The sequence below is a fragment of the Alternaria triticimaculans genome, assembly GCF_023758025.1.
Source record: "Alternaria triticimaculans strain BMP 0046 chromosome Unknown scaffold_4, whole genome shotgun sequence".
Lineage (NCBI taxonomy): Eukaryota > Fungi > Ascomycota > Dothideomycetes > Pleosporales > Pleosporaceae > Alternaria > Alternaria triticimaculans.
In genome coordinates, this window is record NW_026055961.1 from 1,598,436 (window position 1) to 1,624,303 (window position 25,868).

Consider the following 25,868-nt stretch of genomic DNA (forward strand, 5'->3'; position numbering starts at 1 on the left):
CTTTCAAGGCAGTCACGACCCGGACAGAACTTCTGATTGGAATCGCTACTCACTGAGTGGTGCCAACAATTCCGATCATGAATGATCACCCAGTCCACCTCGCATGTGGGAAGCAGCCCTCTTTCGTGCATCACTGCTATTGTCAGCCAGCGACATCTCAACCAAGAAAACCCACTGTAGCCACGCTCACATGTACATCAAGGAAAAAAGTAGAAGGGTCTGCATGTTGTACGAGTTTTAAGCCTGTCGTGACGAGATGCTTCCTATGTGCAACTTGTACTAATACACTTGCACATTGCTCTTGGGTGTTGAAGATGATGTCCCTCCCCTATGCTTCCTACGCTTACAAGTACAAGCCCTCCGGCTCACCCTCCGTCTTCGTCTTAAGGACACGTTCCCTTGCGGTGCGGAAGTCCTCCATGTTGACGCGCATACGACGCTCACGGAGCGCCATGAGACCAGCTTCGGAGCAGATGGCCTTGATGTCGGCACCAGAAAGGTCGTCCTTCTGGTTGATGAACTCGTCGAGATCAACATCCTCGTTGAGCGACATCTTGGAGGTGTGGAGGGTGAAGATCTTCTTCTTGGTGGTTTCTGCAAATGGTTAGCAAGTGTATCGCGGACAATGGGGAATAAACTCACGATCGGGGTTCTCGAAAAGAATCTTTCGGTCAATACGACCAGGACGGATAAGGGCAGGGTCGAGCGTTTCGATCTTGTTGGTGGCCATGATGACCTTGACATCTCCACGGTCGTCAAAACCGTCCAGCTGGTTGAGCAACTCCAACATGGTTCGCTGAATCTCACGCTCACCACCAGATGTGGACTCGTAACGCTTGGTACCGATAGCATCGATTTCGTCAATGAATACGATGGAAGGCGCGTTCTCGGCGGCGGTCTGGAAGAGCTGTCGCACGAGTCTGGGACCGTCTCCGAGGTACTTCTGGATCAGCTCACTACCCACGATACGCAGGAAAGTTGCGCTGGTCTGGTTGGCCACGGCCTTGGCCAAGAGCGTCTTTCCAGTACCTGGCGCACCGTAGAGAATGACACCTTTCGGGGGCTTGATACCCATCTCCTCGTACAGTTCCGGATGTAACAGGGGCAGCTCGACCGCCTCCCGCACTTCCTGGATCTGTTGCTCCAAACCACCAATATCTGCATACGACTCTGTGGGCGCCTTGTCCAGCTTCATGACCGATACTAGCGGATCGGCATCGTCTGTGAGCACTCCGACTACCGAGACCGACTTGTGATGCAGCAGGATGCTCGCTCCGGGCTCTAGCAGATCCTTGTCGACGAAAGACATGATGGAGACGTAGTACTCGGGCCCGGTGGCGCTGGAAACAATGGCGTGGTCGTCGTCGATGAGCTCCTCGAGGTTGCCGACGCCCATGGGACTGCCGCGCATGTCGTCGACGCGTGAGCGCTCATCGGCGTTCCGGTCTTCGGCATCCCCTGCGTTGGCTGCGGGCGCGTTTCCTTCCTTCACCGCCTTGGCCTTGCGCAGACGCTCCTGGTTCTCGACGTACTCCTCCTCGAGCAGGAGATGGTCGTGGATGCGCTGCATTCGGAGGTAGCGTAGCTTGCATCGTGCGGTCGGGTAGACGGTCGGGAGCTTGGCGGCGGCGCTGGGTCCGGCAGCCTTCTTCTTCTTCCTGCCGATGCGGGTTGTGGGTTGTGGCGGCGGCTCGTACTTTGGCTTCTCCTTCTGCAGAGGGCGTTGTTAGTGCGTGCCAGGTGCGGTGAGGCAACAGATAGCGGACTCCCGAGAGCCATCACAACGTGTCGTGGGGCAGCACGTACCTTGTCCTTCTTGTTCTTGTCATCTCCTGGAGGCCCGCCGCCTCCAGCACTCGATTGCTGGTTACCCTGCACGGCGTTAGCATGTGGCCATGGTGGTTTCCGAGGGAGGCGATCTTACCATGACACGCGATCACACGATGAAAGGCGAATCAGGCGCTCGACAGTATGCAGCGACTAGAAGAGAAAGAACCACAGCGAGGGTGGTGGTAACGGGCGATGGCGGTGGTGAGGCGGTGGTTGTTTGCAAGAGGTGTTGATGCGCTGATTCCGAAGCTCGTGGATGTCGGAGGATCGGGGTTAGCGCCTCGTGGCGTCACTGCCTCGAGCCGCTGGAAGCCTCACCATTCCACCTCCATAGAGCAACAGACACGTCAGGCCCTGTCCGATAGCTGTGCATTTCTCGCTGTGCGCTCCATTTCACTAACACTTCGTCTTCACCCACCAGATTCCCGAACCCCCCGTTGTAGTATTCCCTCTGAGCTTCGACCCCGCCGGCGAGCCAGCTCAAAGCTCCCCACGCGGGTCAAGAGGTACTCTCCATCGCTACCAGACAAGGTCTTGGAGTAGCTCCAGTACGTTCGCATCGCTTCTTAGGTGAATCACCGCGCCACAGCTCCCTCTCAGACACCCCAAGACCTGTATGACACACTCCCCGCACTGCAACTTGGTGGAGCCGGGACCACTTCGCGAGCCTGAGGCTGACTTCTCTACCTAGAAATACCTTGGTCGCGCCTACCTGCTGCCTACTCGTACCACTTCCTCTTCATCGCCCTTTTCACCCCGAACCTCCTACCCCACCCCACCACAATGACTTCCAACCGCAACCGGCGCATTGCCAAGGAGATTGCCGACATCCACAACGATCAGCACTCCAAGATCGTCGTCGAACCCGCAGGCAATGGCGAAGATCTCACACATCTACGGGGGCAGTTCTTCGGTCCTCCTGACACACCATATGAGGGAGCTACCTACAAGGTCGACATCCGGATCCCGAGCGAATACCCCTTCCGCCCACCGCTCATGAAGTTCGAGACCAAGATCTGGCACCCCAATGTCAGCTCACAGACAGTACGTAGCAAGCAAGACCCCCAGATACCATTCGATAAAGCTAACAGTAGTAGGGCGCTATCTGCCTCGACACCCTCTCCTCGCAATGGTCGCCAGTTCTGACCATTAAGTCCGCTCTGATCTCGCTGCAATCGCTGCTCAGCACACCCGAGCCAAAGGACCCACAAGACGCAGAAGTCGCCGGCATGCTGCTTAGGAACCCCGCCGAATTCGAACACAAGGCACGCGAGTGGGCCGTCACATTCGCTGGTGCGCCGCGGAAGGAGATTGCTGAAGGAAGCGGGGGAGCCACAGCGGCGTCCATCAAGAAGAAGGCCCAGCAGGCGAAGCAAAACGAAGAGCAGTCCAAGCTGGCTGCGTACAAAGGCTACAACAAGGACTTGGTAGATCGCTTTGTCGCTATGGGCTTTGATGTCGACGCCGTGGTCGCCTCGTTTGAGTATGTTGGTATCGATCGCATGGGCGGCGAAGACTACGAGCTGGAAGAAGCTTATATGGGGGACATTACAGCTCGGCTCTTCGGCGAAGCATAGTAGCCTCCCCATATCGTGTTTCGATTCAGCATTTCTTGTTCGACTTCCAGGGCGCACGGGCGTTTTCATTCCTCAGACCATCACATCCATTACATTCTTCATGGGAGGCGGCGTAAGTTGATGGGTTATTAGGAGTATTGGGTGTACATGGTCACGGGAATAGTGTAGGCGCGCTCTTAGTGAGTAGCAATGTAGTGTCAATCAAAGTTTGTTACATTATCCTTGTTGTTTCGTTATTCGTATGTACAGCCGTCTCCTCCTCTTCTCGTCTGAAGTCTGTGCCGGATATCGTTGATTAAGGTCCTTACGCAATGGCACGGTCAGCGTCAATGAAGACGCCATTCGAGTACACACCATCGGCACTTTCGTCCTTCTTAAGCGTAAGAGGCGCATCACCAAAAACAGTCATCTTGGTCGGCTTCTCAATGTTCTGCTGCACCTTGACAGCTATTCCACATATTAGCATCTCGCCCCACAAATCACATCATAACCGGAAGGATAAACTTACTCTCACCATCATACTCATAGTCAAAAGTAGGAGGATCACAGCTCTTGCTCGCCGTGGTGTTCTTGCTAGGATCGTACTCGTAGTTGCAAACAGTGTGAATGACGTCCTTACCAGAGTACTCGTCAGACACAAAGTCCGCGAGCAGCCTCTGCGACTTGAAGCCCGAGTCGAGCGCGTATTGCGTGATGGTGACGTTCCATTTGCCGTAGACTTTGGCGTTTGCGGCTGTGGCGGCGGTCGCGAGGGCGAAGAGGGCGGTGCGGAAGTGCATTGTTGTGGTTGGTGGTTGGTTGGTTGGTTGGGGATGGGATTTGGTAGGTTGGGGGTGATGGGAATGGGGATGGGGATGTCCAGACAGCGATGACCAGGCCGTCTTATATGTCCATCTTCCTTCGTAAGACGACGTCAAGAGCGGTCTGTTGGTCGGCGCATTTACCCACCGCCTCGTTTTCGTGCGCCTAGCATGGTCCTAGCATCTGGATACTCCACGGCTGGACTCATACCAATACCGCTACTGCTGACGCTGGGTGAGCACTTTAAAGTTCCCTTCTGTCTGTGCTCAAACGCAACGGTCGTAATTCTTTCGGTAACGGCGATAAAGACCGAGCCATCGGCGCGCATCTAGGTCGCGACGTGGAGAAAGGGAGACGGTGTGGATTCCTGGGCGGCTAGGACTTGTAGTTGTGAACTTTGTGTAGACGCGAGTCAGATTGTATAGTTGGGCTACTGTGCTTCTAGCTTTGTGTGTCTGCTGTGTCCCTCCTTTCTCTTCGAGATATAGATGCTGGGTTTCTATCTTTGTGTGAATGCGACGATCGATTAGAGACTTTCATTGACACTGCCTGCCTCGGTGAGGTAAAGTGGAGCTGTAAATCTCCGAGCTAGCCTACGCGGAAGTGGGGCCGTGCTAAATGGGGAGACGCCGGATCCTGGACATGGGCTTTTACGCATGCAGGAACACCAGCATCGCGGGTAGGTATTATGCGGGAAATTCCAGTACGACCCCACAAGTCCTTATGTGCAAAAGGTTAGTCGCAAATGCTCACACGGTCGCAATGCGGTGTAACGGTGTTTCAATGCTGATTGATCTATGTCTATTTCCTGGCATTCCACTACCTTCCCACGAGTACTCGCTCACTCTTCCTTGTCTCAGTGGCATAGTTTCGCTTCTCTCCTGTGACATGTAGCTGGATATGGCCCTTTGCTGTTGGTGCATACTTCACGCTCGCGCCTTGTTCTACACTAAAAGCTTCGCATGCAGGCTTGCTGTTCAAGATCCACTGCGCAGTAAGCTTAACACCCGGATCCCAACGCCCAACACTCGCAGTAACCTCCTGGCCCACCTTGGCCTTCTTGTCTTCGATCTTGGGGTCGGCTTGACGCTTGATGGCTGCTTTGCGACCACCGTATTTGATGACATCTTCCCATACATTTCCACGGGTAGAGGGAGCGGTGGCCGAAGGGGAGAGTGGAGTAGGGCCATCAGGGGCGTGGTCTTGGACCCATCGCTCGACCAACTCAAGGTAGTCCCAGATCTCGCGTGCTTGGTAGTTACCACCGTGGGGCTTCTCGGGTAGGATTGTGACATTGGCCCATCCGGCTCCACCGACGGCATCGGTGCGCTTCTGGAACTCCATGACACCTTCGTTGAGGAAGTAGTTGTCCCATGTGCCTACGTAGACGAAGATACGTCCAGCGAGGGCAGCACCGAGGTTGCGGGAAGAGTTGAAGTTGGTGACGACATAGTCGCTAAGGTCCAACGGCTTCCAGTATTCGACTGCCTCGGGGTAGATCTCACCAGTGACTTTGTCCCAGGGCTCGAGAGGATAGTTGTTGTAACCCTGGACACCGAAGACCGCGTTCCAGACATCCCACTGGTTGAATGAGCGTGATGATGTGCCGAAGGCAAGTTCCCAATGGTTTTCTTGCGCGGCGGTAGCGAGGATGACCTCCGTGCCGTTGGTGTGGGTGCGGATACTGGGGACAGAGCTACCATCTGCACGTTGGTATGCATTAGCAGCACTGTACAGTTCGATGTCTTGGTGGCGGTGGAAGTCCAGAGAGTCAGGGTAGGAAGAGAAGCACACGCCGAAGAGGTCTGGGCGGTAGATGACGTTGGCGATCGACTCCCAACCACCAGTAGAGCCTCCATCCTGGACACGAGCATACGGTGCGCGGATGGTGTTGAAAGTGTCTTCGAGATGAGGGATCAGCTCTTCGTTGATGGCATCACCGTAAGGACCAAGGTTGGCAGTGTTGACGGCATACGAGTCATCGTAGTATGGAGCTTCATGGCGGAAAGTCACCATGATGAACTTGGGCGCCGGTCGCGCTGCGGTTGTGTTGGTGCCGGGTATGATACCCGCATCCCAAGCTGCTGTGAACTTCTCATCGGTGCCATAGTTGTAAGCGCCTTCGCCGGCCGGCCAGTGACCTTGGTTGTAGATGACGGGGTATAGTGTTTTCTTGTCGGCTGCATCGTAGCCAGAAGGCAGTACGACATTGGCACCAACATACATGTCGCGGCCCCAGAACTTGCTCAACTTCTTACTGCGAATCTTTATGTGTTTGAGCGTATCTGTATCTTCGTAGTTGCCCTGGTTGCATCCCCCGATTTCCTTGCCGGCGAAGTTTTCGACAGCTGTGATGTTGTTGAAAGTCAATTCGATAGTCTGGCCGCCTTCAGAGATCTCAACGTCTTGAAGCGGTGTAATCAAGCTTCCATAGCCGTTGACATTTGGCGCGCCATCGCCGCATGGGAATCTGACGCTGACCTTCGAGCCATCGCTTCTCGTGACGGTCTCGTAACGGGTTAGGAAGGCCTGCACACTGTAGGTGCCTGGGTCGATGTCGCTCAGGCTGACGTTCGGCCAGCCATACACACCAGTAGCGGTACTGTCGTTGCTTCCGCCAGAGAAGAAGACCGATTGCTTTGGACCGAAGTTGTATACATTCTTTCCAAAGATATTGTTGGGGGAAGAAGTGACATCTGTATCGTCGAGAGGATCTTCGCCTTCGGGAGCAAACATCAACACAATGCGGCCATCGGTAGGAGTATCCAGGAGACCATTTTCGATAGAGAGCTTGACGTTGAGATTGGTATTGTAGTCGCGTTCGACATAATGCCTAGTCGTAGGAACAGCCGACACGCCCAACGCGAGTGAAGCGAGAAAGATGTTCTTCAGCATCCTGCTTCTGTAGACCGTTATCCGATCCGGTCAAATGCAGAGCACTCGTCGATTGTGCTTGACCAAGCTGTTGGTGGGACGACAAGCTTTTTGATATGCGCTCAAGCTTTGACTTGGTGAAAGCAGAAGCGAGCGGCACCACTAACCGGAAGAAGAAGGCGCGAAAGATAGTACAGCCTTATACGACATGAAAGATAAGAACCCGCAAATAAGGCCGTCTGTAAGTCATGAACAGAGGGTCGTGATTAATTAATCTTCATGTTCGCGGACCGGGCAGTCGAAGAGGAGGAACCATGGGAGCGGTAGCGTGGTCCCGTCATACTGGTTTCTGGTATCGCTTGCGCAGGAACAATTATCTGCTACACGCTCAAGCTATTCGCTTCGACTCGATTGTGGTTCCGCGGAATTCGTGGATTGTCCATATCTAGTTCATGTCGTGTGGGTATAGGATGGCTGGCGTGCCCGTATCTTTGAACTCCGGCATCGAGGCCGAGTCGCTAACCGCTTTGAGGGAGGAGCGACCAGGTTACGTGAAATATCTGTCTCCGCATCAAGCCACTTTCACGTTGAGTATGACAGGTGACCGTCTTGAGATGTAGATATGTCTCGCAGAAGAAGGGCTCAGTACGTCGTACTTGCGCGGTAGGCCTAGTGAAACCACTTCCTGACGTCACCACTCTTGCATGCCATGTACGTATCGCACTCTGTACGCATCTCCTCCATGGGATACCCACAACAGCACGAACACAATGACCAACGTCGTCCTCAACCACGCGAAGCTCGGTGCGATAAGATGTCTCCGGGAACCAAGCGGCTCGATCGTGAAGATGTTAGGTCTGCCGTATGGGAAAGTTGCCCAAAGATTTGCGCGCGCAGAACTCTCGAATAAGCTTTCTGATGGAGAAAGCGGGCGGTACCAAGATGGGATCTTTGATGCGACAAAGCCAGGAGCATCCAGTATCCAGCCGTGGGGCAGTGTCAAGTCCGATGCGGCCAACATCCCGCTGCCAACCGATAATCTGCCGGATGACGAAGAACAGTCGGAAGATTGCTTGAACCTTTCCATACATCTACCGAAGTCATGTGTCGATGAAGGCGGGAAGATACGTTCGGGTATGAAGTTGCCGGTCCTTGTCTTCATCCATGGTGGTGCGTACTTCCTTGGTTCTGCGAATCGACCATATTACAACCCCGAAAATCTTGTGCGCCATGCTATTCAGCGTGGATCACCCATCGTCTTCGTAGGAATCAACTACCGGCTCGGTGCGCTAGGCTTCTGGCATTCGGATCATGCTGGAGGTATGGTACCGGAGAACAATGGTCTCTACGACCAGAACACGGCGTTCGAATGGCTGCGCGAGAATATTGAGGGTTTCGGCGGCGACGTGGATAATGTGACCGTCATCGGACAAAGCGCAGGTAGCGAGAGCATCTCGGTGCAGACGATGCGTAAACCGTTGTTCAAGCGCGCGATCATGTTCTCGGGAACGCCAGTTACTATGCCTGCGATGACCCACGACGAGCATCACGATAACTTCCTCAAGCATGCTGAGAAGTTGGGGATCCGTCTAAGAGAAAGTGATGGCAGTGAGAGGGACACAAAAGCAATAGCTAGAGACGTGATTGGCGTTGACGCGTCGAAGATTCGAGACCTGGCATGGGTTGGTTTGCCATGCACGAACAGCGAGTTCTTTCCCTTTGAGCGGCCGACCATGGATCTGGCTAGAAAGGGCAAAGTTGCTCCTCCTGACTGGAAAGACTGGGCGAGGCCTGTCGAAGCTCAAATCGTTGGCTCCACCACCTATGACGGCGGCATCTCCTACAATATGATGAGGAACGATGACAGTCGCAAGAACCACGCTGAAGCCTTCGAGCAGATTGCCAAAGATGTTCTGTCTCCCGAACAAGGTGCCGAATTGCTGAAGATATACGGTATCGAGGGGGGTCTTGATGATGCGGACGCACTCCAACGTATCTGCCTTTTTGAGAGCGACATAGGTTTCTTTGCGGCCGCGTTGAGCATTGCGGAAGGTGATCTGGTCAAAGAAACCTATTTTCAAGTCTTCGATCTTCCGAACCCTTTCCCAGGACCAATTCAGGAGCAAGGTGCTTTCGCTACGCATACTTTCGACATTGTGACGCTGCTTGGTGGCGTGCATGAAGACCGTTTGCCCTCGCATTATGGACCTGCGGTTGCTAGGTGGCGCGATACCATTCTCGATTTCGTTACCAGGGGGACGCCCGCTTGTGCAGAGTTTGTTGGTGTTGATGGAGGGAGGAGAGGATTGATGGTGGATGAGGGAGGCGTTCGCGAGGTCGGCAGTGAGGCGTGGTTGGAGAATGACGAGGGGAGAAGGCGGAGATTGTTCGATTTGGCTCGGCAGATTGATGCTGATACCGGACTGGACATTCTTTGGGTCGACGTTTGTAGGCGCTTCTTGATGCGCGGGAAGTGAACGGACGGGACTATAACGCTGCATCTGTGGCAGCGTCACTTCATCCCGGAGTGTCGAACGTGTGTCTTGTCGCCTGTCAAGGTGAATTAGCATAATGGAGGATTTGGGTTTGGTTGCAAGAACATACCGGAAGACCTTCCCACCTATCCCAGACGCGAGGTGCTAGCACCCTTTGTCCTGCACTTCGACAGTGGTATGATTGGCCTCCGTCCAGCCAAAGTCTCACTGCCAGCGCTCGGGATAGGCGGTGCTGGTGCCTCGTACTCATCGTCTGTCTCGCCTTCAGCGTCCTGGTCAGTGATGTTACCATCACTGACGTCCTCGGATGCCTCTATGTCCAGACCCCAACCACCCAACTCAGCGAGTTCATCTTCCAGCGCCGGATCAAGCTGAGGGCTGGATACCTCAGGCGCCTGATCTGGTGATGATGAGACTCGCGGCGAGGACTTGTAGTCTTCTGCGCCGTAGATGCTGTCGTCATCTGAGTTTTCTTGGTGGTCGCTGTGGGCCCTTGAGCTATGCTCGGACGGCGGAGACGGGGTCCATTGTGTGGCCGGGAAGGTGTCGGAAGTGGCGGGGGAGGGAGGGACCGAGAGGAAGAAGGAGAGAGAGGGGGTGGGAGAGGGAGAGGAGGATGAGGAGGAGGATGGTGATTTGGGACTGTTTAGTGAGGCACGAAGGGCGTCCATCTCCCTCGCACCTCTGTCGACCATGTCTTCCAGCGCCGCAATGCGGGCTTCGTGCTGGTGGGCTATGTCGAGGGCCTCTCCCAGCTGGCTCTCACGCACCGCCATGCGCATCTCGAGCATCTTGACTTCGTCGCGTACAGCCTTGCTCACGAGATCCCGGATCTCGGTCTTGCTCATGCTGATCTCTGGTGCTATGTCATGTCAGATCATTTACCCAAAGACCAATGAGTGATGAGACTTACCTGGGCTTGACTTGGAGGTCATGCCGTATGCTGCCGCTATGAAGCCAGCAAGCAAAACGAACATGACTGAGCCCATATCGAGGGCGAAGTTGAGGAAGCCGTTCGGCTCGTAGTGCGTTTGAGGGAGATATCCTTCCATCTTGGTAGTGGTGCGAGCGGGATTGTTTGTAGGTGTGGGTGGGTTTCTGGGTATGTAGCTGTTTTGGATAGTGACGAAGCTGTTGTAGAAGAGGAAAAGGATTTGTGCGAAGAGATTTTGAGTTGTTGACGTTGCCTAGGTGAAGGGCAAACGGACGAGTCTTGGCAGTAGAACCCGTCTTCACCTCGACAACAATACCTACTCACCCCGCCTATACCCAGCTTAAATAGCTTCTAGTACTACTCATTGCTAATTTCGCCCCAAAGACTGTCGCTATTGTCTTCAGTTGTCTCACTGTCGAACATGAACAAAATAAGACACTCGAAGAGCCGCCTCGAGGTGACCACCGCGCATTTTGGCGATACAATGTGTCTCGTTGTAGAACAAAGAACGGACTGTTTGAGAGCTGGTCTGAATAAAGAGAAAGCCAGTCCTCTGATACGGCGTGCTTGAAAGCAGGGTAGGTGATGAAGTGAGACGAAACCTTGGAAAGCATTTTGGAGTACGACATTACACTGAACGTTCGCATAACGCAATTGAATCAGAGTGATGCGCTAGATTTTGGGATCACTTAGCCTGATGTACCGATACAACTTGATGCGCGTAGAATTTGAAAGGTTGATGTTAGAAACTGAGGTTATTCGGCTGACGCCGGGGATATCGCACGCGTCACGCTAGCATGACTCGTATTACCGAGACGCGTCGCGATGACGCGAACTTCCGCCAGAAGTTCCCCAGAGGTACCTTCCTTCTAGTGCACGACAGATACACCTTCCCATTCTATGCTGCGTAAACACATCGAGAGCGCATACGAAGTTGCAACCGCTACGAATTCAGACGGAATGCAGCTATCAACTCCTTGAGGGAACAGCTGCGCAGCACAACAGAGACTGCTGGCCTTGAGATGCTTAGTATAAGCACGCGGCCCGGGGATGCGCGGGCTTGTGGTCACTTTGGTGTGGGATGACTCGGAAATGATGCGCTCTTTTTTGGGGATGCAGCAGCTCGAGCATTGGTCAGGAGGAGGAACAGCACGTAATCTACGGGCGACACTTGACAGCGACGAAGAGTAGGTCTTTCTGTGTACTACAAGTGACCCTAGTCATAGAGACTTCGATGCATGTGCGTACTCTTTTGGCGTTTTGGCCTGCAGATTTATCGACCCGCAAACGTTCGGTACACTACCTGGGTACCAGGGAAGTTACGACCCTTGATTTACCATGACATCCTTCTGGATGTTCGAAACGCAGACGAACCAACTAAAGCCCTGTCTTGGAACTCCAGGACTTTCGAGCATCCTACATGGGTGTTGAGTTTGTCGAAGAACGTATCCACACTTATTCCAGAGAGGTGCCTTCCAAAATCTGGGCTGAAGGGTTGTTTGCTCGAAGCGGTTGATCGGCGCTAAGATGAACAGTGACCGCCGAAATACGCAACCGAGACATGAATTTACAAGCTGTCTGTCGCCATACGGTGTCTGATTACATCTCCACTTTCGTTACCCCGCATTACACGAGCATGCGGTATCCATGGATCACTTCCTCGACGCGTCCGGACTAGCGTGGTCGACTTCACCGTGAAACATTATCACCGTATCCTCTCGCCTCGTCACCTTCACTACTCTTTGACTCTGACCATCATCAACTCTTCAAGATCTACTCCAATCGGCGTAGACTTCTTCGACATGTCTGTTCCGTTGAAGATGCTGGAGAAGGAGGTCGAACACCCTGATCGCATCGAGGGATGGCTTGACAAATTGAACATCAGGGGCGCCGAGATCGATGGAAGCGAGTGCACCACCGATACCGATGAAGAGGCAGGTTATGGACCAACTACACCACCACGGCGATCGGACCACCGCTTTGTACCGCAAGATGAGGTATCGCCAACCGACACGTCCTTCTCCGGGCAGAGCATCTTCGACAAACCACTCCGCAAGAATCTGTTCGGCAGCCCGACCCCGAAATTCGAGATACAAGACGATGATTCCGACACGACCAGTATCGATAGCCGTGACTGGGCACCAGCACATGGCAAAGAACGCACACTGGAGCGGCTTGTACCTCCTGCCTTTGCTCTCCGACCTAGCAAGCCATCAGCCAGGCCAAACCCCCATGAAGCAGCCTCACAAACGGATACAGACGACCTTACAGCTGTACCTCATCTTGACCCTCAGCATACTCTTCCTCCGCACGATCCGAACGAGCCGCGACCAGTCTGGATAACCTCTTGCCTGCAATGCACCCTCGCCGGCCTCCCCTGCTCGCGAACCTACCCCTCATGCTCACGTTGTAAGCGACACAACCGTGCTGACGAATGCCTCCTCCAGCGCCGACGTTTCACATCCGAAGTCATGTATTCCTCGCTCATGGACAGGAGCACAGCACCTGCTCTACTCAAAGTGAAAGGCGAAGATGAAGGAGTTTGGGAACGCAAGGTCGAGCTGGCGGAGGCGTTGTGCGAACAATGGGTTGCGGAGCAGAACAAGAAGAATTGGGTGTTACCGGATGTTGGTAGTGCGAGAGGTGGATGGGGTAAACGTAGGGGTAGGGGTGGGAAGGAGAAGGTGGGACATCCGGGAGAGGGGATTGGACGGTTGGCTTTTCGGGAGTTGTTTGTTGATGTGGATACCTGAGAAGGCTCTGGAGTATCTGGTATGATGGCTGCGGCGTTCTTTCCAGCGATGTCTGTTTGGCTTTTTTGACAAGCCGGGTCGTTGATGCCAGGGTATCGGCCGATTTGGTTGCAAGTATTTGGGCGCTACACTGAGTACGGCACGAGCTCCACGATAAGCAACATCAGTAAGATACACGATAAGCTTGTACGAGCTTCGAGAAGCTGTATAGCAGTACGGCCTTGTGCAGAGTTTAGCAGTCGCAAGACCAGATAGTTATCGACACAAACCAGAATTCGTTTTCTGACTTCAGCCTTACACTTGAGTTAGTCTGCTACAGACGCGATTATTTACGTAGCTCCACTATATCCTAAAGCTTCGCTCCACCTTTACCCTGCCCCATCAACTCCTCCACCGCAATCTCACTCGTCATAAGAATGCACGTATCCCTCAAACTCGGCACACGATGCCTGTGATTAACCTCCTGATAATCCTCGCTCGCCAACATATCCCTAAAGTGCAAGATACTGGGATAATGCGCCAGCGCAATCTCATCCCAATCGTCGTTCCCGCCGCCCACCTCGCCATTCGTACCCACGCTGCTGTCGGACGCCTTGGTGATCGCCGAGCCGTTGACATGTGTTGCGTTCCCCACAATCTTTGCATTGCCACCGTGCTTGGAGCCGATTGATTTGGCGAATGCGGCGCCGTACTTTAGGTATTCTTCCTTCATCCCTGGGTTGAACGCGAGGAGGTTGAACATGGATACTGCGCCCTTGCCCTCTTTAGCGCCGCTGTTGACGAAAGTCTGGATCCATTTATTCAGCTCATCGCTTAGTTCGAGGCTTTGGCTTGAATCGGTGGTTTTGTTGCTCTTCTGCTCTTGGACTTTGGGTACGGAGCTAGGGTCTGGATGGAGTAGCGCCTGGTTCTTTGATAGAAAGTCTTGGATTAGGCGGGAGGGGACTCCGGCTGTTACGCTCCAGTGGTGTTGGACTAGCTTTGAGAGCGAGGATGGGAGCGCGTCGGTGCTGGGCAGGATGAGGAGGAGATCCCAGTGGATGTTTCGGGCGAGGAGGTGTTCGGTTGAGAGCTTCGATGGGAGGATTATCCAGCGGATTACGCGTGAGATGACGAGTGGTGAGATGTTGGCGGACTTTAAGGTGGACAGGAAGGTTAAGATGGGGTTGGGTGTGGTGCTGTGGAGGGCGACGAGATGGAGTGTGCAGAGCGGCATTTTGGAGGGGAATTGACGTGATCAGATGTTTATCTGTTTCGCGAATACAATGCTCAGACGGCGGACAAGGAGTAGTATAGATGTTCGTAGTGTTAGGTGGATGACGTAAGTTGACTCTACTTTACCGAGGCTCAATTGTGAGGAGCTGTGGTATGAGCTCCTCGGAGCTGCATCCATTAGCTGAGCTCACGCCCTGTCGTGCACTGCTGGTATGTCTGCACCATCTCATCGAACATAAAGCTCCGAGTGCTTGTAGCGGATAAGCTCTACTCCGGAGTAGGGGAAGGTGCACCACTGCGGGGCGTCTCACCAGACATGTGGATCAAGACCACAGGACTGTCCATGTCCACCGTCGCAATCACAGTGATTAGGAAGCATGAAAGAGGATGTGTAATGTTGCAAGTGCAGTGAGATGCGCAGACTCATAGAAATTACCTAGGTAGGTAAGCAATGCAGCCTGCCTTGTGGTCTCCGATTGGACGTTCGCGCTACTGGTACATATCTGTGACGTACGTTCCTGCTAGTTGTGCCCAGGTGGAGCTGTAGGCAAACGCGATTTCAAAGCGGCAGCAGCCTGGCAACTTCTGCATATATCTGCATCGGCACCGACTGTGTTCTTGCCTTCCACTGATCTCCTCAGCGCGATCTCATCTATACTCTAATCATGCCGAAGCTCTTCATGTAGGTTCAGATGCATGCTCCTACCGATCGATGAAACACGGGCGACATGCAATTGTATTTGATTCTAGATATGTGAGTGCTAACTAAATTCAGCACCGGCGCTACTGGCTACATCGGAGGCGATGCCCTCTACGCAGTAGCAAACACCTATCCGGATCTAGAGATCACCGCACTTGTTCGAAACAGCGACAAAGGAGCTAAGGTCGCAGCACAGTACCCAAAGACCCGTCTTGTGTACGGCACCCTTGATGACACCGAGTTGCTCACTACCGAGGCGTCCAATGCAGACATCGTCCTCCATTGCGCCGACTGCGACCACGTGGCTTCCGCCAATGCGTTGGTTGCTGGTCTCACACGCAGCGGAAAGAAGACCTATCTCATCCATACCTCTGGAACTGGTGTCTTGTCTTTCGAAGACTTTGAGACCAACACCTATGGCATGAGGCGAGAGAAGGTCTATGATGACTGGGACAACATTGGTGAGGTCACTTCACTGCCTGATTCAGCGCTCCATCGAAATGTCGACAAGATCATCCTTGGATCGAACGATGTTTCAGCAGGCAACATACAGTCTGCCATCGTCTGTCCACCGTGTATCTACGGACCTGGACGTGGCCCCGATAACCAAAAGAGTGTGCAGGTGTATGACATGAGCAAGGCCGCACTGAAGCGCATGAAGGGTTTCGTCGTTGGTGACGGCAAGAACATGTGGACTCAAGTTCATGTTCAAGATCTCAGCGAGGTGTTCCTAGCCCTTGTGACAGCCGCTCTGTCGCCTGATGGTGGCAAAGCGACCTGGAACAAGGAAGGATACTATTTCGCAGAGAGCGGAGAGTTCTGCTGGGGTGACATCGGTACCAAGATCGGGGAGATCGCATTCAAGAACAAGCTCATCAACCATGAGGGAGTTGACAACGTCAGCAAAGAGGAGGCAGACGAGATGAGGCCAATGGGCAGCTACCTTTGGGGTGAGTCATGCTGTGTTCTCGGATATGCCGTTTTCTGACATCCTAGGCACCAACTCTCGCTGCAAAGCTATTCGAGCCAACAAGCTGTTCGGCTGGACTCCCAAGCAGAAGAGCGTGTTCGATCTGCTACCAGAGATCATCGATGGTGAAGCGAAGGCGATGGGTCGCATTAGGCAGCACGCTGAAGAAGCTGCTGAGGGACGTATCATGAAGTAGTCGTATGCCAGACCAGCCTTCAAGGCAAGGGAGAGGCGTGTCGGATTTCAGTCAACATCGTGGCGAGAACGCTGTAGTGATGAAGCAACAAACATGTGGTAGCATAGCCTCTCATGGAATTCGTATTGTGCGCATGTCCTGGTATTGTGGTTAGGAGTGAACGATGCCCAGGTACTGCCCGCATCTGCCCCGCGGCGGAACTCCACATGTCTGCCCACTGTAGGTGATCACACGACCAACAACATCGAGGAATAGTAGGATGCAGTGGCAGATCATCGAAGGGTACTTGATGCAATGTAACTGAATAGTCGATGTGTAAGCTCCGAAACGTCGTGGATGTAGTCGCCTTGGCGCTGTCATGTTCCTGAGCTCTCGCGCTTGAGCCACGTTCCTAGCTTGCCTTGACCAACGAACAACCGCGTCGACATGGAAGAGCGAGTGAGACAACGACTCCCTTATAATTTCCTCGCGACCATGGATATCATACAGGCCGTCTCCGGCTACATCACCAAGATGGTGTCGGTCGGGGACAGCGCTGCGACAGGCACCTCCGCGGCCAAGATGAAGATCCTCCTCCTCGACAACGAGACTGTGGGTTTGTCTGCTCTCCCAGGTGGCTGTACACACGTTACTCACACTGCTTAGGTCCCCATCGTATCGACTGCGACAACACAGTCCGCCCTCCTCAACCATGAAGTCTACCTTACCGAGTACCGCACCCTCGCGATCCATGATGCAATGCACGGCTAACTGGTCGGCAGCCGCCTCGACAACCCAAAGCGGGAGAAGATGCGCCATCTCCGCTGTCTATGCTTTGTGCGACCGTCGCCCGAGTCTATCCAGAACCTCATCGAAGAGCTGCGAGAGCCCAAGTACGGGGAATACAACATCTGTACGCGGCTGGAAGAACACGGCGCTACGTACGCGTGCTGATGCAGACAGACTTCAGTAATATAATCAAAAAGTCCTCGTTGGAGCGCCTCGCCGAAGCAGACGACCACGAAGTCGTGCGCGCGATTCAGGAATACTTCGCCGACTTCCTCGTCATAAACCCCGATCTCATGTCGCTCAACCTCGGATTTCCCGACCATCGGATATGGAGCACAAGCCCGGATGCGTGGAATCAGGATGCGCTACAGAGGTCAACAGAGGCAGTCATGGCGTTACTTCTGTCGTTGAAGAAGAAGCCTTTGATACGATACCAGAAGAACAGTCTGCTCGTGAAGAAGCTGGCGACCGAGGTTCGCTACCACATGACACAGGAAGAGCAGCTGTTCGACTTCCGCAAAACAGATACCCCGCCTATACTTTTGATTGTCGACCGAAGAGACGATCCGGTGACACCGCTGTTGACGCAATGGACGTATCAGGCTATGGTTCACGAGCTGCTCGGAATACACAATGGGCGGGTGGACCTACGCGACGTGCCGGAGATACGTCCCGAGCTCAAGGAGATTGTGTTATCGCAGGAGCAGGACCCGTTCTTCAAGAAGAACATGTATCTCAACTTTGGTGATTTAGGGCAAAACGCGAAAGAGTATGTCGAGCAGTTTGCGTCAAAGCAGCAGGGATCGCAAAAGCTCGACTCTATTGCCGATATGAAGCGCTTCATCGAGGACTTTCCGGAGTTTCGCAAGCTTTCCGGTAACGTCACCAAACACGTCACACTTGTCGGTGAGCTGAGCAGACGAGTTGGCGAGGAGAGTCTACTGGATATCAGTGAGCTCGAACAGAGCCTGGCATGTACAGACAACCATTCCAACGACGTCAAATCGCTGCAAAGGATCATCCAAGATCCAAAGGTCCCGGCGAACAACAAGCTCCGGCTGGTTGCCATCTACGCGTTGCGCTACTCAAAGACCTCGTCAAACTCCACAGCCATGCTGCTTGACTTGCTCGCTGTTGCGGGTGGACTGTCACGGCATCGCATTAACCTCATCACAAAGCTGTTGACCTACCATGACTCGCTGCAAGCGACTACGGCGGCAGGTGGAGTGCCGGACCTTTTCCAACCTGGGTCATTCTTCGGAGGTGCCCGAGATCGACTCAAGGGCTTGAAGGGTGTTGAGAACGTCTACACACAGCACTCGCCTCGCTTAGAGGCTACGTTGCAGGACATGATCAAGGGTCGTTTAAGCCAGCAGCTGTACCCCTTCGTCGAGGGTGGCGGATCGACAAAGGACAAGCCGCAGGACATCATTGTCTTCATGGTCGGCGGCGCAACATACGAGGAAGCTAAGATGGTTGCGCAAGTTAATGCTAGTTCCCCAGGTATCCGCGTCGTGCTCGGCGGCACCACTGTGCACAATAGCACTTCCTTCTTGGAGGAAGTAGAAGATGCCGTCGACTCGTGGCCCGAGCCTCCCGCTACATCAGCTGCAGCTCGCCTGAAGAGAGAAGTAGGTAGATAGTCGATATCGTCTTGCGAGAGCGAGGTAATGATTTGGGAGTTGGGCGTCGAAGCGAGTGGCATCAAATGCAGGTTCATATTACACGGGTTGATAGAGTTGCCTCATGAATACCACAATCATCTCAATAGTGTCCGTCAGCACAGTGCATGCCCCGCGCTAAGGGTCGAGATGCATCCCACCAAGGCCCACATCATTCGTTTCAAGCCGGCCCTGAACAGCAGCGCGGCCTATAGGTCGCAGTCAGCAATCAATTGTTGGGCGGTACCTGCATGACTCCGAAGGCGGCGAAAAGTCTGCTAACCTGCTCGGAGCCAAGACGATGCGACAAGGCTGAACACGTGCATCATCACCAACAGGTGTTAAAGTCATCGGGGTTCCCTTACGGGCCGACATCCGATCGCTCACTCCACCACCTCAGCCACCTTCAAACCTCACCCACACATGGCGCGAAAATGAGGATTGCGAGACATGCCAGAACAAGGACAGGTCTTGCAGTCTCGAGTGGTCCGCCGGAGAAATCCACGCCCCATCAACAGCTGCGTTGAATGCCGCACCCGGAAGTCGCGATGCTCCAAGACGCACCCTTGCCAGAACTGCACAGCCTTCGGGCGCGAGTGCATCTTCATCACCGTCCCTGAGAGCGCTGCGCGCAAGAAAGAGAGGGAGCAGAGAGAGCGCGCACAGAGTAAGAGTGGCGCTGGTGTCACCATCCCGGACTGGACCAAGAACCTCCCCGTGCGCACGCAGAGTAGTGCAAGTGTGCATGATGGGTACGAGAACGCGAACTCCGTCGACACCACCACGCCGGGCACGCCTCCGCGAGACTATGAATGGGAAGCCTACCAGCAGGATGTCGAGCCCGAAACGGATGCCTGGGAGAGACTGCCCGCAGAGCCTGAAGAGACGCAGGACGATGTGTACGAAGACGAGAATGACGATGAAGATCAGATTGCGACGGATCTCACGATTCGAATCGGGAGGATGATCATCTGTGAGAACGTCACCGGATTTTTCCGCCCCCAATACGCCGAAGAGGTACTTTTTGCCCTGTCCTCATCTTTTGTCCCGCGTTTACGTTGCCTTCCCATGACCGCAGACTGAATTGTTGTGTAGCTCGGCAAGCTTCTGTCTGAGAGCTTCACCCCGTCGTCATCAGTCACGGGCCAGAGAGCGACACAGTCGTCTGCTCTGCTGTCCGCAGAACAGATGCCGTCTCTTGCACCATCGCTGAATCTGCTGCTAGGTGGCTCGTTGCCTCTACATCAAAACAATGATGTGGAAGCACCGCAGTTACCGACTAAGATGGAAGCAGAGGGACTACTACAGCGATACACAGAAGCGGTCAGCCCTCTTGCGCACGTGTTGCATCTTCCGTCGTTCAAGCGCATGTTTGACCGCTTCTGGATGAATCTTGAGATTGGGAATCCCAACCAGAATTCATGTACTGCCTTGATATTGGCCGTGTGCATGGCTGCTGCGGCGTCTGTATCACCTCTGCAAGCCAAGTCGCAATTTGGCATCACGAAAGAGGACCTGTTCTTGCGCTTACAAAAGGCTACGGAGCGGGCATTGCTTCGTGCTAACTGGGCGAAGACGTCCAATATACGGACCTTGCAAGCCTTGACGATCTATTTGGTACTTGAACCGACATTCTTGATAAAATTCGAGCAAACTAACACATACAGATACCCCTCTGTCGAGCGCAAATATCTCGAGCGACGTCTGTCGTAGTTGGTGCTCTGGTTCGCCTGGCACAGTGTATAGGCATACATCGCATGAGCCACAGCTCAGCCAACAGCCTAACACCTCTACAACGACACGTTCGATCGCTCTTGTGGTACCAAATTTGCTTCTTGGACTTCAAGACAGCCGAAGCGCAGGGGCCCCATCCATCCATTCGATCAGACGATTTCGACATTGCGCTCCCGTTAAATGTAGATGACGACGTCTTCGAGTTTGGCAGTGCAAAATGGCAACAACACCCCGCCTCCACCACCGGCTGGTCAGACGTCACTTTATCGCTGATACGCTACGAATGCAACGAAATCCACCGTCTCATCTTTCGCGGCAGAATCGAGATGGACCGTAAGCACATCACGCTCCACGATCTGCGCGCCCGCGTAGAGGCCAAGAAACGTCAAATTCAAAGCAAATACTTGCAGTACCTGGACGCCAATGTTCCTATCCAACGTTATGCAGGCCTTGTAGCAACGCTCCTGATGTCTCGCTGCGATTCCATGCTCCTCTACCGGCACCTTCCGCAAACCTCCCTGCAACCACGCTCAGAATCCGAAAACCGCCTCCGCGACGTCCTTCTCACAGCAGCTCTTACGACGCTCGAAATTGGCGCAACGCTAGACACACTGCCCTCGCTCTCGGCATGGGCCTGGTACTCAACGACCTACCAACAATACCACGCCGTCCTCCTCCTCCTCACAGAACTCTACCGCACACCCGACCTCCCCCGAAAAGAGCGCATGGCCACCATCATCGACCACATCTTCGGGCACTGCTACGGCGTCGGCGTCCGGGAACGCTGTTCCGACCTCCTCTTCACCGTCAAAGAAAACCTAGAAGCCTTCTACGTAATGAAAGGCTTCAACAAAAAGCGCCAACAAATCGCTCCCCAGCAACATCCCACTCTTCAGCCCCTCCCCTCCTTCGGCGGCTCCGTAACGAGTCCCGCGTTTGGCGCGCAGCAGACGCCGAGTAATATGCATGGCCATTTGCAGAGGACGCCTACGTCCGGTACGCTGGATGGCCTGAATGTGGATTTCGATAGTATACTCGGGAGCTTGAATGGTGGGGGCGGCGGCGGGGCTGGTGCTGGGTCGGCGGAGGATTACGATGTCTGGGGTGGTATGAGCGCTGGTGCGGGTCAGGATACGGGGGCTATTTTTGTGCCGGTGGATACGGGACATCATGCTGAGTTTGGGACTACGAGTCCGAATGGGGGGTTGCAGCAGTGGGTAAGTCATCCTTCAGCTTTTGTGATGGTTGCTCAGATGTGAGGGAATTGTGCTAATGTTTGTCTAGGAGAACTGGAATTTCCCGCCTCAACAGCAGAAGTACGAGCATTAATTGGTTGGTGTAGTGTGGTGTTTACGGAAAATGCTCGTGTTCGAATAACGCGAGTAGCATATATCTGGTTAGTCTGTTGATTGAAATAGACACGAGTTCATCTCAAGTTCACGAATGTTTCTGGTCGTATCAAGATCTCATTCATCCTGGGGATCTTCATCGACTGTACACATACACATTCACTTCGCTTCTTTGATTGTTTAAGAGATGTATTGAGGTTGAGCCCTAGCACCTTGCTACAATTGGACTTGTGTCCCAAGCTCGACACGTAGACGCTGTGATAAGTTCCACCCAGCTCCAAAACGCCATGACACTGGTGCTTGATGTTCCTTCCAATGTAACGCCATATACGCCTGACCGCACTGCAGTCGAGAATGCAGATCTGATTTTCCGCCAAGCAAGTCGTGAACAGCATGTCGATACGTCAAATGTTGGCATCACCAGCTGGTGTTCCTGACAGTGGAAGACATGAGCTCTACGACAAACTTGTTAGCCAAAGAGAAAGACAAGAGGAAGATGGCAAGTGCTAGTAGCGTGCTACTTGAGATTCACTCAACGCACTTCGCTTCATTGGCGGCGGAGGTGGCGGCGGCTTCTTCGCCCTCGATGGAGGTGGTGGCGGAGGTGCCTTCTTGCCGCCGTTGGTCGCCTGCTCACCCGCCTGGGACCAACTCGCTGCTCGCGACATGACGCCGCCGCGCCCACTGCCAACAGATGACGAGGTGTCGGGGCTAGGCGGCGATCGATCACGGTCACGTCTATACCCGTTTCCGTTGGATGGCGCATAATCGTCTTCGTAGTCGTCAGCAAACGTGTTCTGTTGGCTGGCGCTAGCTTGTCGGACTGGACGGAGATTTGTTCGGCCGGAGGATATGACGGAGGAATCAGTGGGGACGCGGGACAGTCGGCGGGCAGGGGAGTCGTCTCGGTAGCCATTGTTGTTCTCGTAAGTCGAAGTGCGGCTAAGAGAGGGGCGTAGGGAGTAGCCACCGGGCGACTGCTCGGGGCCAGGGGAGCGGCTTCGCTGGGACGAAAGCTTAGGAATGGTCATGCGAGCGGGCTCAGGCTCGGGTTCTTCTTCGACTGGGTTGAAGCGCTCTGCGTAGCCGTGTGCGGTATTGGATCGGGAGCGCGCGGGGCGGCTAGGCATAGCCCTGGTGTCCCTGTGTCATGTGTCAGAAATGTGCTAGGTCTTATGCTGATCGGAATGTCCTCACCTAGCCGGCCATTCCCGCTTTACGTTGAGCAGAATCTCACGACAGCGGTCGTAGTAGCTCAGTTCTGCCTCGAGGAAAGCAGTCAGGTCCTGGACCATGTCGACTTCTGACTCCTTGATGTCTTGCATCCTCCGGAAGACCTCTTCGCTGGTCTCCTCGTATTTGGCCTTTTGGGCACGTAGTTCCTCCTCCATGCGGAAGTCTTCCTTCTTCGTCTTCTGCATCTTGGCGAGGGAGGTGTCATAGGCCAGACGGCGTGTCTCGAGCTTCTTGCGGGTAGACTGAGACGAATTAGCTTCCATGCCCGCAATTGTTCTGATGCTGCCGTACCTGGTACTCCTTCATCTGAATCAAGGAGCGTTCAAGACCCTCGAGCCATGATGACGTAGCCCCTTGGACATACGTCTCCTGTACTCGCGCCAGACGTTCGTTTGCTCGACCCAGTGCTGCTGATAGTTAGTACGCAGACAGGTGCGATTGGCGTGGAAACGCACAAGACAGGCAATTGCCAAACTCCGAGTCGGGCTCAAAGTCCTCGCCGTGGGTCACCATGGAGGAACCCAGATGGCCACCTGGTAGCTGCTTCTCCTTGTCGGCGCCCTCTGCGCGCTTGGAGAGCGACTTGACGTAGACAGCCATTGCGCCGTGCATCTTGTCCATGCCTGGAAAAGTGTCAGTATGCGAGGCTGGAGCTGCTGCAGGGCGCGGACTCGTGCATACCCTCATGACGCAGGTTCATTTCCACTTCGAGCGCCTTGAACTCGTCGGAGAGACCAGTGCGGGCCTCTGCGCCCATCTTCTCGTTGGTCCATTGCTTCAGGCGGTCGAATTTCTTGTTGATGTTCATGATTGCGGTGCGGTGTGCGTGGGTGTCGTAGGGAAGCGTGCAAGCAGCAGAATGACGAGGGGGCTGCGGCGTGCGTAACAAGATATGGGCCGTGTGCAGGGTACAGCTATCGATACCACCAGGGAGGCAGGCGCGGGACGATCAACACCCGGCGACAGAGACCAAGTGGTGCAAAAGGAGGGAAAAGAGGAATGGATGCCGCGAGATAGTAGATAGTAGAAAGTAGAAGTCAGGAGGAGAGTTCGCAATGGCGGGCGTCCTACGGCAAAAGTTGAGAGCCAACGCGTGTCAATATACAGCAGCAGGCTAAGCAGGCGCGACCCTGACCCATTATTCCAGAAACCACAGACCGTCTAGGTGCCCTCCAACGGCGATCAGCGTCGCCCAAAGACGCGGCCCAGCCAGTCCTGACACAGCGGGACGACATGTCGCTATTCCGGGGTTTGCCGCCCTAATGCTTCCGCCGGGCGCCCCATCTACTCACCACAGCCAACCCCTCCACTATCGCCTTTTGTAGGCATGCCCCCCGTTTCACCCGTCTTGCCATACATTGCCCACCGTTCTATTCCTGGCAGCCTCCGTCATGGTTTGCGCAATCACGCTCCGTCTCATGGATGCTGAGTTTCACCCTCGCCACCGTACCAAGGAAGCGTCTTTCTTAGCTACTCTCTGTTCTCTGCCCGACTTCACCGAGCAAATCACCGGAATCAGCAGTAGGCTCCTGTTCGGATCCTCTCCTATCGCGCAGCAATGGGGATTCGATAGACCTACAGAAGCGCATGTTGGCTGTCTAGTGCGCCGTCCAGACTCTTCAATATGCAGCCATAAAGGACGCGAACCCAATCTCCTTCCCTTATCTGGTCAAGCGGTCTTTTCGGCAAGCGCGATATATCACCTGGCCTCTGAAAGCAACGCGATATAGCTGGAAAGCAATCCTTCTACACTGTAAGCTACCTTGGCATATGCAGTCAATGTGCTCGCCATCTCATATGACTGCACTGCGAGCATCCGCTCATCACGGTGCCAGCGTCTGTTCATTTTGACAAACTTCTGTCGTATTGCATTCATTACTCACGACATCAATAAAGACTGACAGGAAATCGAGACAACATGTCCTAATTTGCCTCGAGACGATTACCTTTCAGCTCGCCCCGCCATACAAACCGCGTGCACGTGACTTGACAAGCGCCGTCTCTTCGGCCAGCTGGAACTTCAACCTCAAGTTCGCGACTCTCCTCAGCCAAGGCAACACCACTTCAACTGCGCTCTCGCATTCGCTTGTATTCCGCGCAGTCGGCTTCTTTCGGCGCATTGTTTGCCCAAAGTAGGTTTCTTTATTCCAAAAAGTCCCGTCCGTCTCAAATCATACGAACGCATTTGATTCATTTCTGATCGCGCTACATCATGGCGCAATGGTTCCATTGCTAGAGAAGGTACTGTGAGGACGTCTACCACAAGGAGTGGACAGACATGCGCTGCAACTTCAGGACTGGGCGGACTAGCCCGAAGTTGCGACGAAAAGCGCGACGCACATGGGCGCGCCTGCAGCCAATACGTAACGCTTGCGAACACGAAGAAACTCCCAGTGCTCTCATGAGCATATTACCTGGTGTCGCCTTTCTTTCATCTACTTGACATCTATTGTGACGCCTATACAAGTCAAGAGGAGGACCGAATGGGCAGAGGCTGACCTATACTTATAAGCAACACCAGAGCATCTATGGAAGGTCTCGCGCTTTGGTCGCGAGTTTGCCATGTCCACTTGTCGAGCGTTCCCCCGCCCGATCAGCGCTTTCAAAGGGACCTACCAGCCACATCAGCACAACCGCCCTAAACCTGAACACCGCCATTGTGCAGTGGAGCGCTTTCAAGGAACGAAAGCCTGACACAACTCAATCTCGCCGGTACACTTGCACCCCGAGGTGCGATTGCGCGTCTCGAATCATGTCTCAAAGGAGTGCCCTCGA

At 54.1% G+C, this 25,868-nt stretch overlaps 12 protein-coding genes across 12 annotated transcripts; 6 read left to right on the plus strand and 6 right to left on the minus strand.

Annotated features, from left to right (window-relative positions):
- Window positions 1-343: 343 nt before the first annotated feature.
- Window positions 344-1,927, minus strand: MTS2 (26S protease regulatory subunit; the record flags this gene model as incomplete). Its single annotated transcript, XM_049364734.1, has 4 exons — window positions 344-594; window positions 643-1,711; window positions 1,807-1,872; window positions 1,925-1,927. 4 exons carry the CDS (start codon window positions 1,925-1,927, stop codon window positions 344-346), a joined length of 1,389 nt encoding a protein of 462 aa, XP_049223812.1.
- Window positions 1,928-2,613: 686 nt separating this feature from the next.
- On the plus strand, window positions 2,614-3,407 carry UBC1_1 (Ubiquitin-conjugating enzyme E2 1; the record flags this gene model as incomplete). The annotated part of the gene is made up of 2 exons (XM_049364735.1): window positions 2,614-2,874; window positions 2,928-3,407. The coding sequence occupies 2 exons, from the start codon at window positions 2,614-2,616 to the stop codon at window positions 3,405-3,407; spliced, it is 741 nt and encodes a 246-aa protein (XP_049223813.1).
- Window positions 3,408-3,711: 304 nt separating this feature from the next.
- Window positions 3,712-4,186, minus strand: J4E78_004105 (uncharacterized protein; the record flags this gene model as incomplete). The annotated part of the gene is made up of 2 exons (XM_049364736.1): window positions 3,712-3,854; window positions 3,916-4,186. The coding sequence occupies 2 exons, from the start codon at window positions 4,184-4,186 to the stop codon at window positions 3,712-3,714; spliced, it is 414 nt and encodes a 137-aa protein (XP_049223814.1).
- Window positions 4,187-5,027: 841 nt separating this feature from the next.
- On the minus strand, window positions 5,028-7,103 carry J4E78_004106 (uncharacterized protein; the record flags this gene model as incomplete). The annotated part of the gene is made up of 1 exon (XM_049364737.1): window positions 5,028-7,103. The coding sequence occupies one exon, from the start codon at window positions 7,101-7,103 to the stop codon at window positions 5,028-5,030; it is 2,076 nt and encodes a 691-aa protein (XP_049223815.1).
- Window positions 7,104-7,786: 683 nt separating this feature from the next.
- J4E78_004107 (uncharacterized protein) lies at window positions 7,787-9,559 on the plus strand (the record flags this gene model as incomplete). Its single annotated transcript, XM_049364738.1, has 1 exon — window positions 7,787-9,559. The coding sequence occupies one exon, from the start codon at window positions 7,787-7,789 to the stop codon at window positions 9,557-9,559; it is 1,773 nt and encodes a 590-aa protein (XP_049223816.1).
- Window positions 9,560-9,599: 40 nt separating this feature from the next.
- On the minus strand, window positions 9,600-10,629 carry J4E78_004108 (uncharacterized protein; the record flags this gene model as incomplete). The annotated part of the gene is made up of 4 exons (XM_049364739.1): window positions 9,600-9,632; window positions 9,687-9,736; window positions 9,786-10,439; window positions 10,491-10,629. The coding sequence occupies 4 exons, from the start codon at window positions 10,627-10,629 to the stop codon at window positions 9,600-9,602; spliced, it is 876 nt and encodes a 291-aa protein (XP_049223817.1).
- A 1,684-nt stretch (window positions 10,630-12,313) lies between these two features.
- J4E78_004109 (uncharacterized protein) lies at window positions 12,314-13,264 on the plus strand (the record flags this gene model as incomplete). Its single annotated transcript, XM_049364740.1, has 1 exon — window positions 12,314-13,264. One exon carries the CDS (start codon window positions 12,314-12,316, stop codon window positions 13,262-13,264), a length of 951 nt encoding a protein of 316 aa, XP_049223818.1.
- Window positions 13,265-13,613: 349 nt separating this feature from the next.
- Window positions 13,614-14,480, minus strand: J4E78_004110 (uncharacterized protein; the record flags this gene model as incomplete). The annotated part of the gene is made up of 1 exon (XM_049364741.1): window positions 13,614-14,480. One exon carries the CDS (start codon window positions 14,478-14,480, stop codon window positions 13,614-13,616), a length of 867 nt encoding a protein of 288 aa, XP_049223819.1.
- Window positions 14,481-15,144: 664 nt separating this feature from the next.
- J4E78_004111 (uncharacterized protein) lies at window positions 15,145-16,345 on the plus strand (the record flags this gene model as incomplete). The annotated part of the gene is made up of 3 exons (XM_049364742.1): window positions 15,145-15,161; window positions 15,255-16,129; window positions 16,176-16,345. 3 exons carry the CDS (start codon window positions 15,145-15,147, stop codon window positions 16,343-16,345), a joined length of 1,062 nt encoding a protein of 353 aa, XP_049223820.1.
- A 474-nt stretch (window positions 16,346-16,819) lies between these two features.
- On the plus strand, window positions 16,820-18,756 carry J4E78_004112 (uncharacterized protein; the record flags this gene model as incomplete). Its single annotated transcript, XM_049364743.1, has 4 exons — window positions 16,820-16,936; window positions 16,991-17,055; window positions 17,107-17,237; window positions 17,288-18,756. 4 exons carry the CDS (start codon window positions 16,820-16,822, stop codon window positions 18,754-18,756), a joined length of 1,782 nt encoding a protein of 593 aa, XP_049223821.1.
- Window positions 18,757-19,224: 468 nt separating this feature from the next.
- Window positions 19,225-21,837, plus strand: J4E78_004113 (uncharacterized protein; the record flags this gene model as incomplete). Its single annotated transcript, XM_049364744.1, has 4 exons — window positions 19,225-19,791; window positions 19,870-20,391; window positions 20,442-21,725; window positions 21,793-21,837. 4 exons carry the CDS (start codon window positions 19,225-19,227, stop codon window positions 21,835-21,837), a joined length of 2,418 nt encoding a protein of 805 aa, XP_049223822.1.
- A 526-nt stretch (window positions 21,838-22,363) lies between these two features.
- J4E78_004114 (uncharacterized protein) lies at window positions 22,364-23,901 on the minus strand (the record flags this gene model as incomplete). Its single annotated transcript, XM_049364745.1, has 5 exons — window positions 22,364-23,000; window positions 23,055-23,335; window positions 23,385-23,500; window positions 23,549-23,716; window positions 23,775-23,901. 5 exons carry the CDS (start codon window positions 23,899-23,901, stop codon window positions 22,364-22,366), a joined length of 1,329 nt encoding a protein of 442 aa, XP_049223823.1.
- Window positions 23,902-25,868: the final 1,967 nt, after the last annotated feature.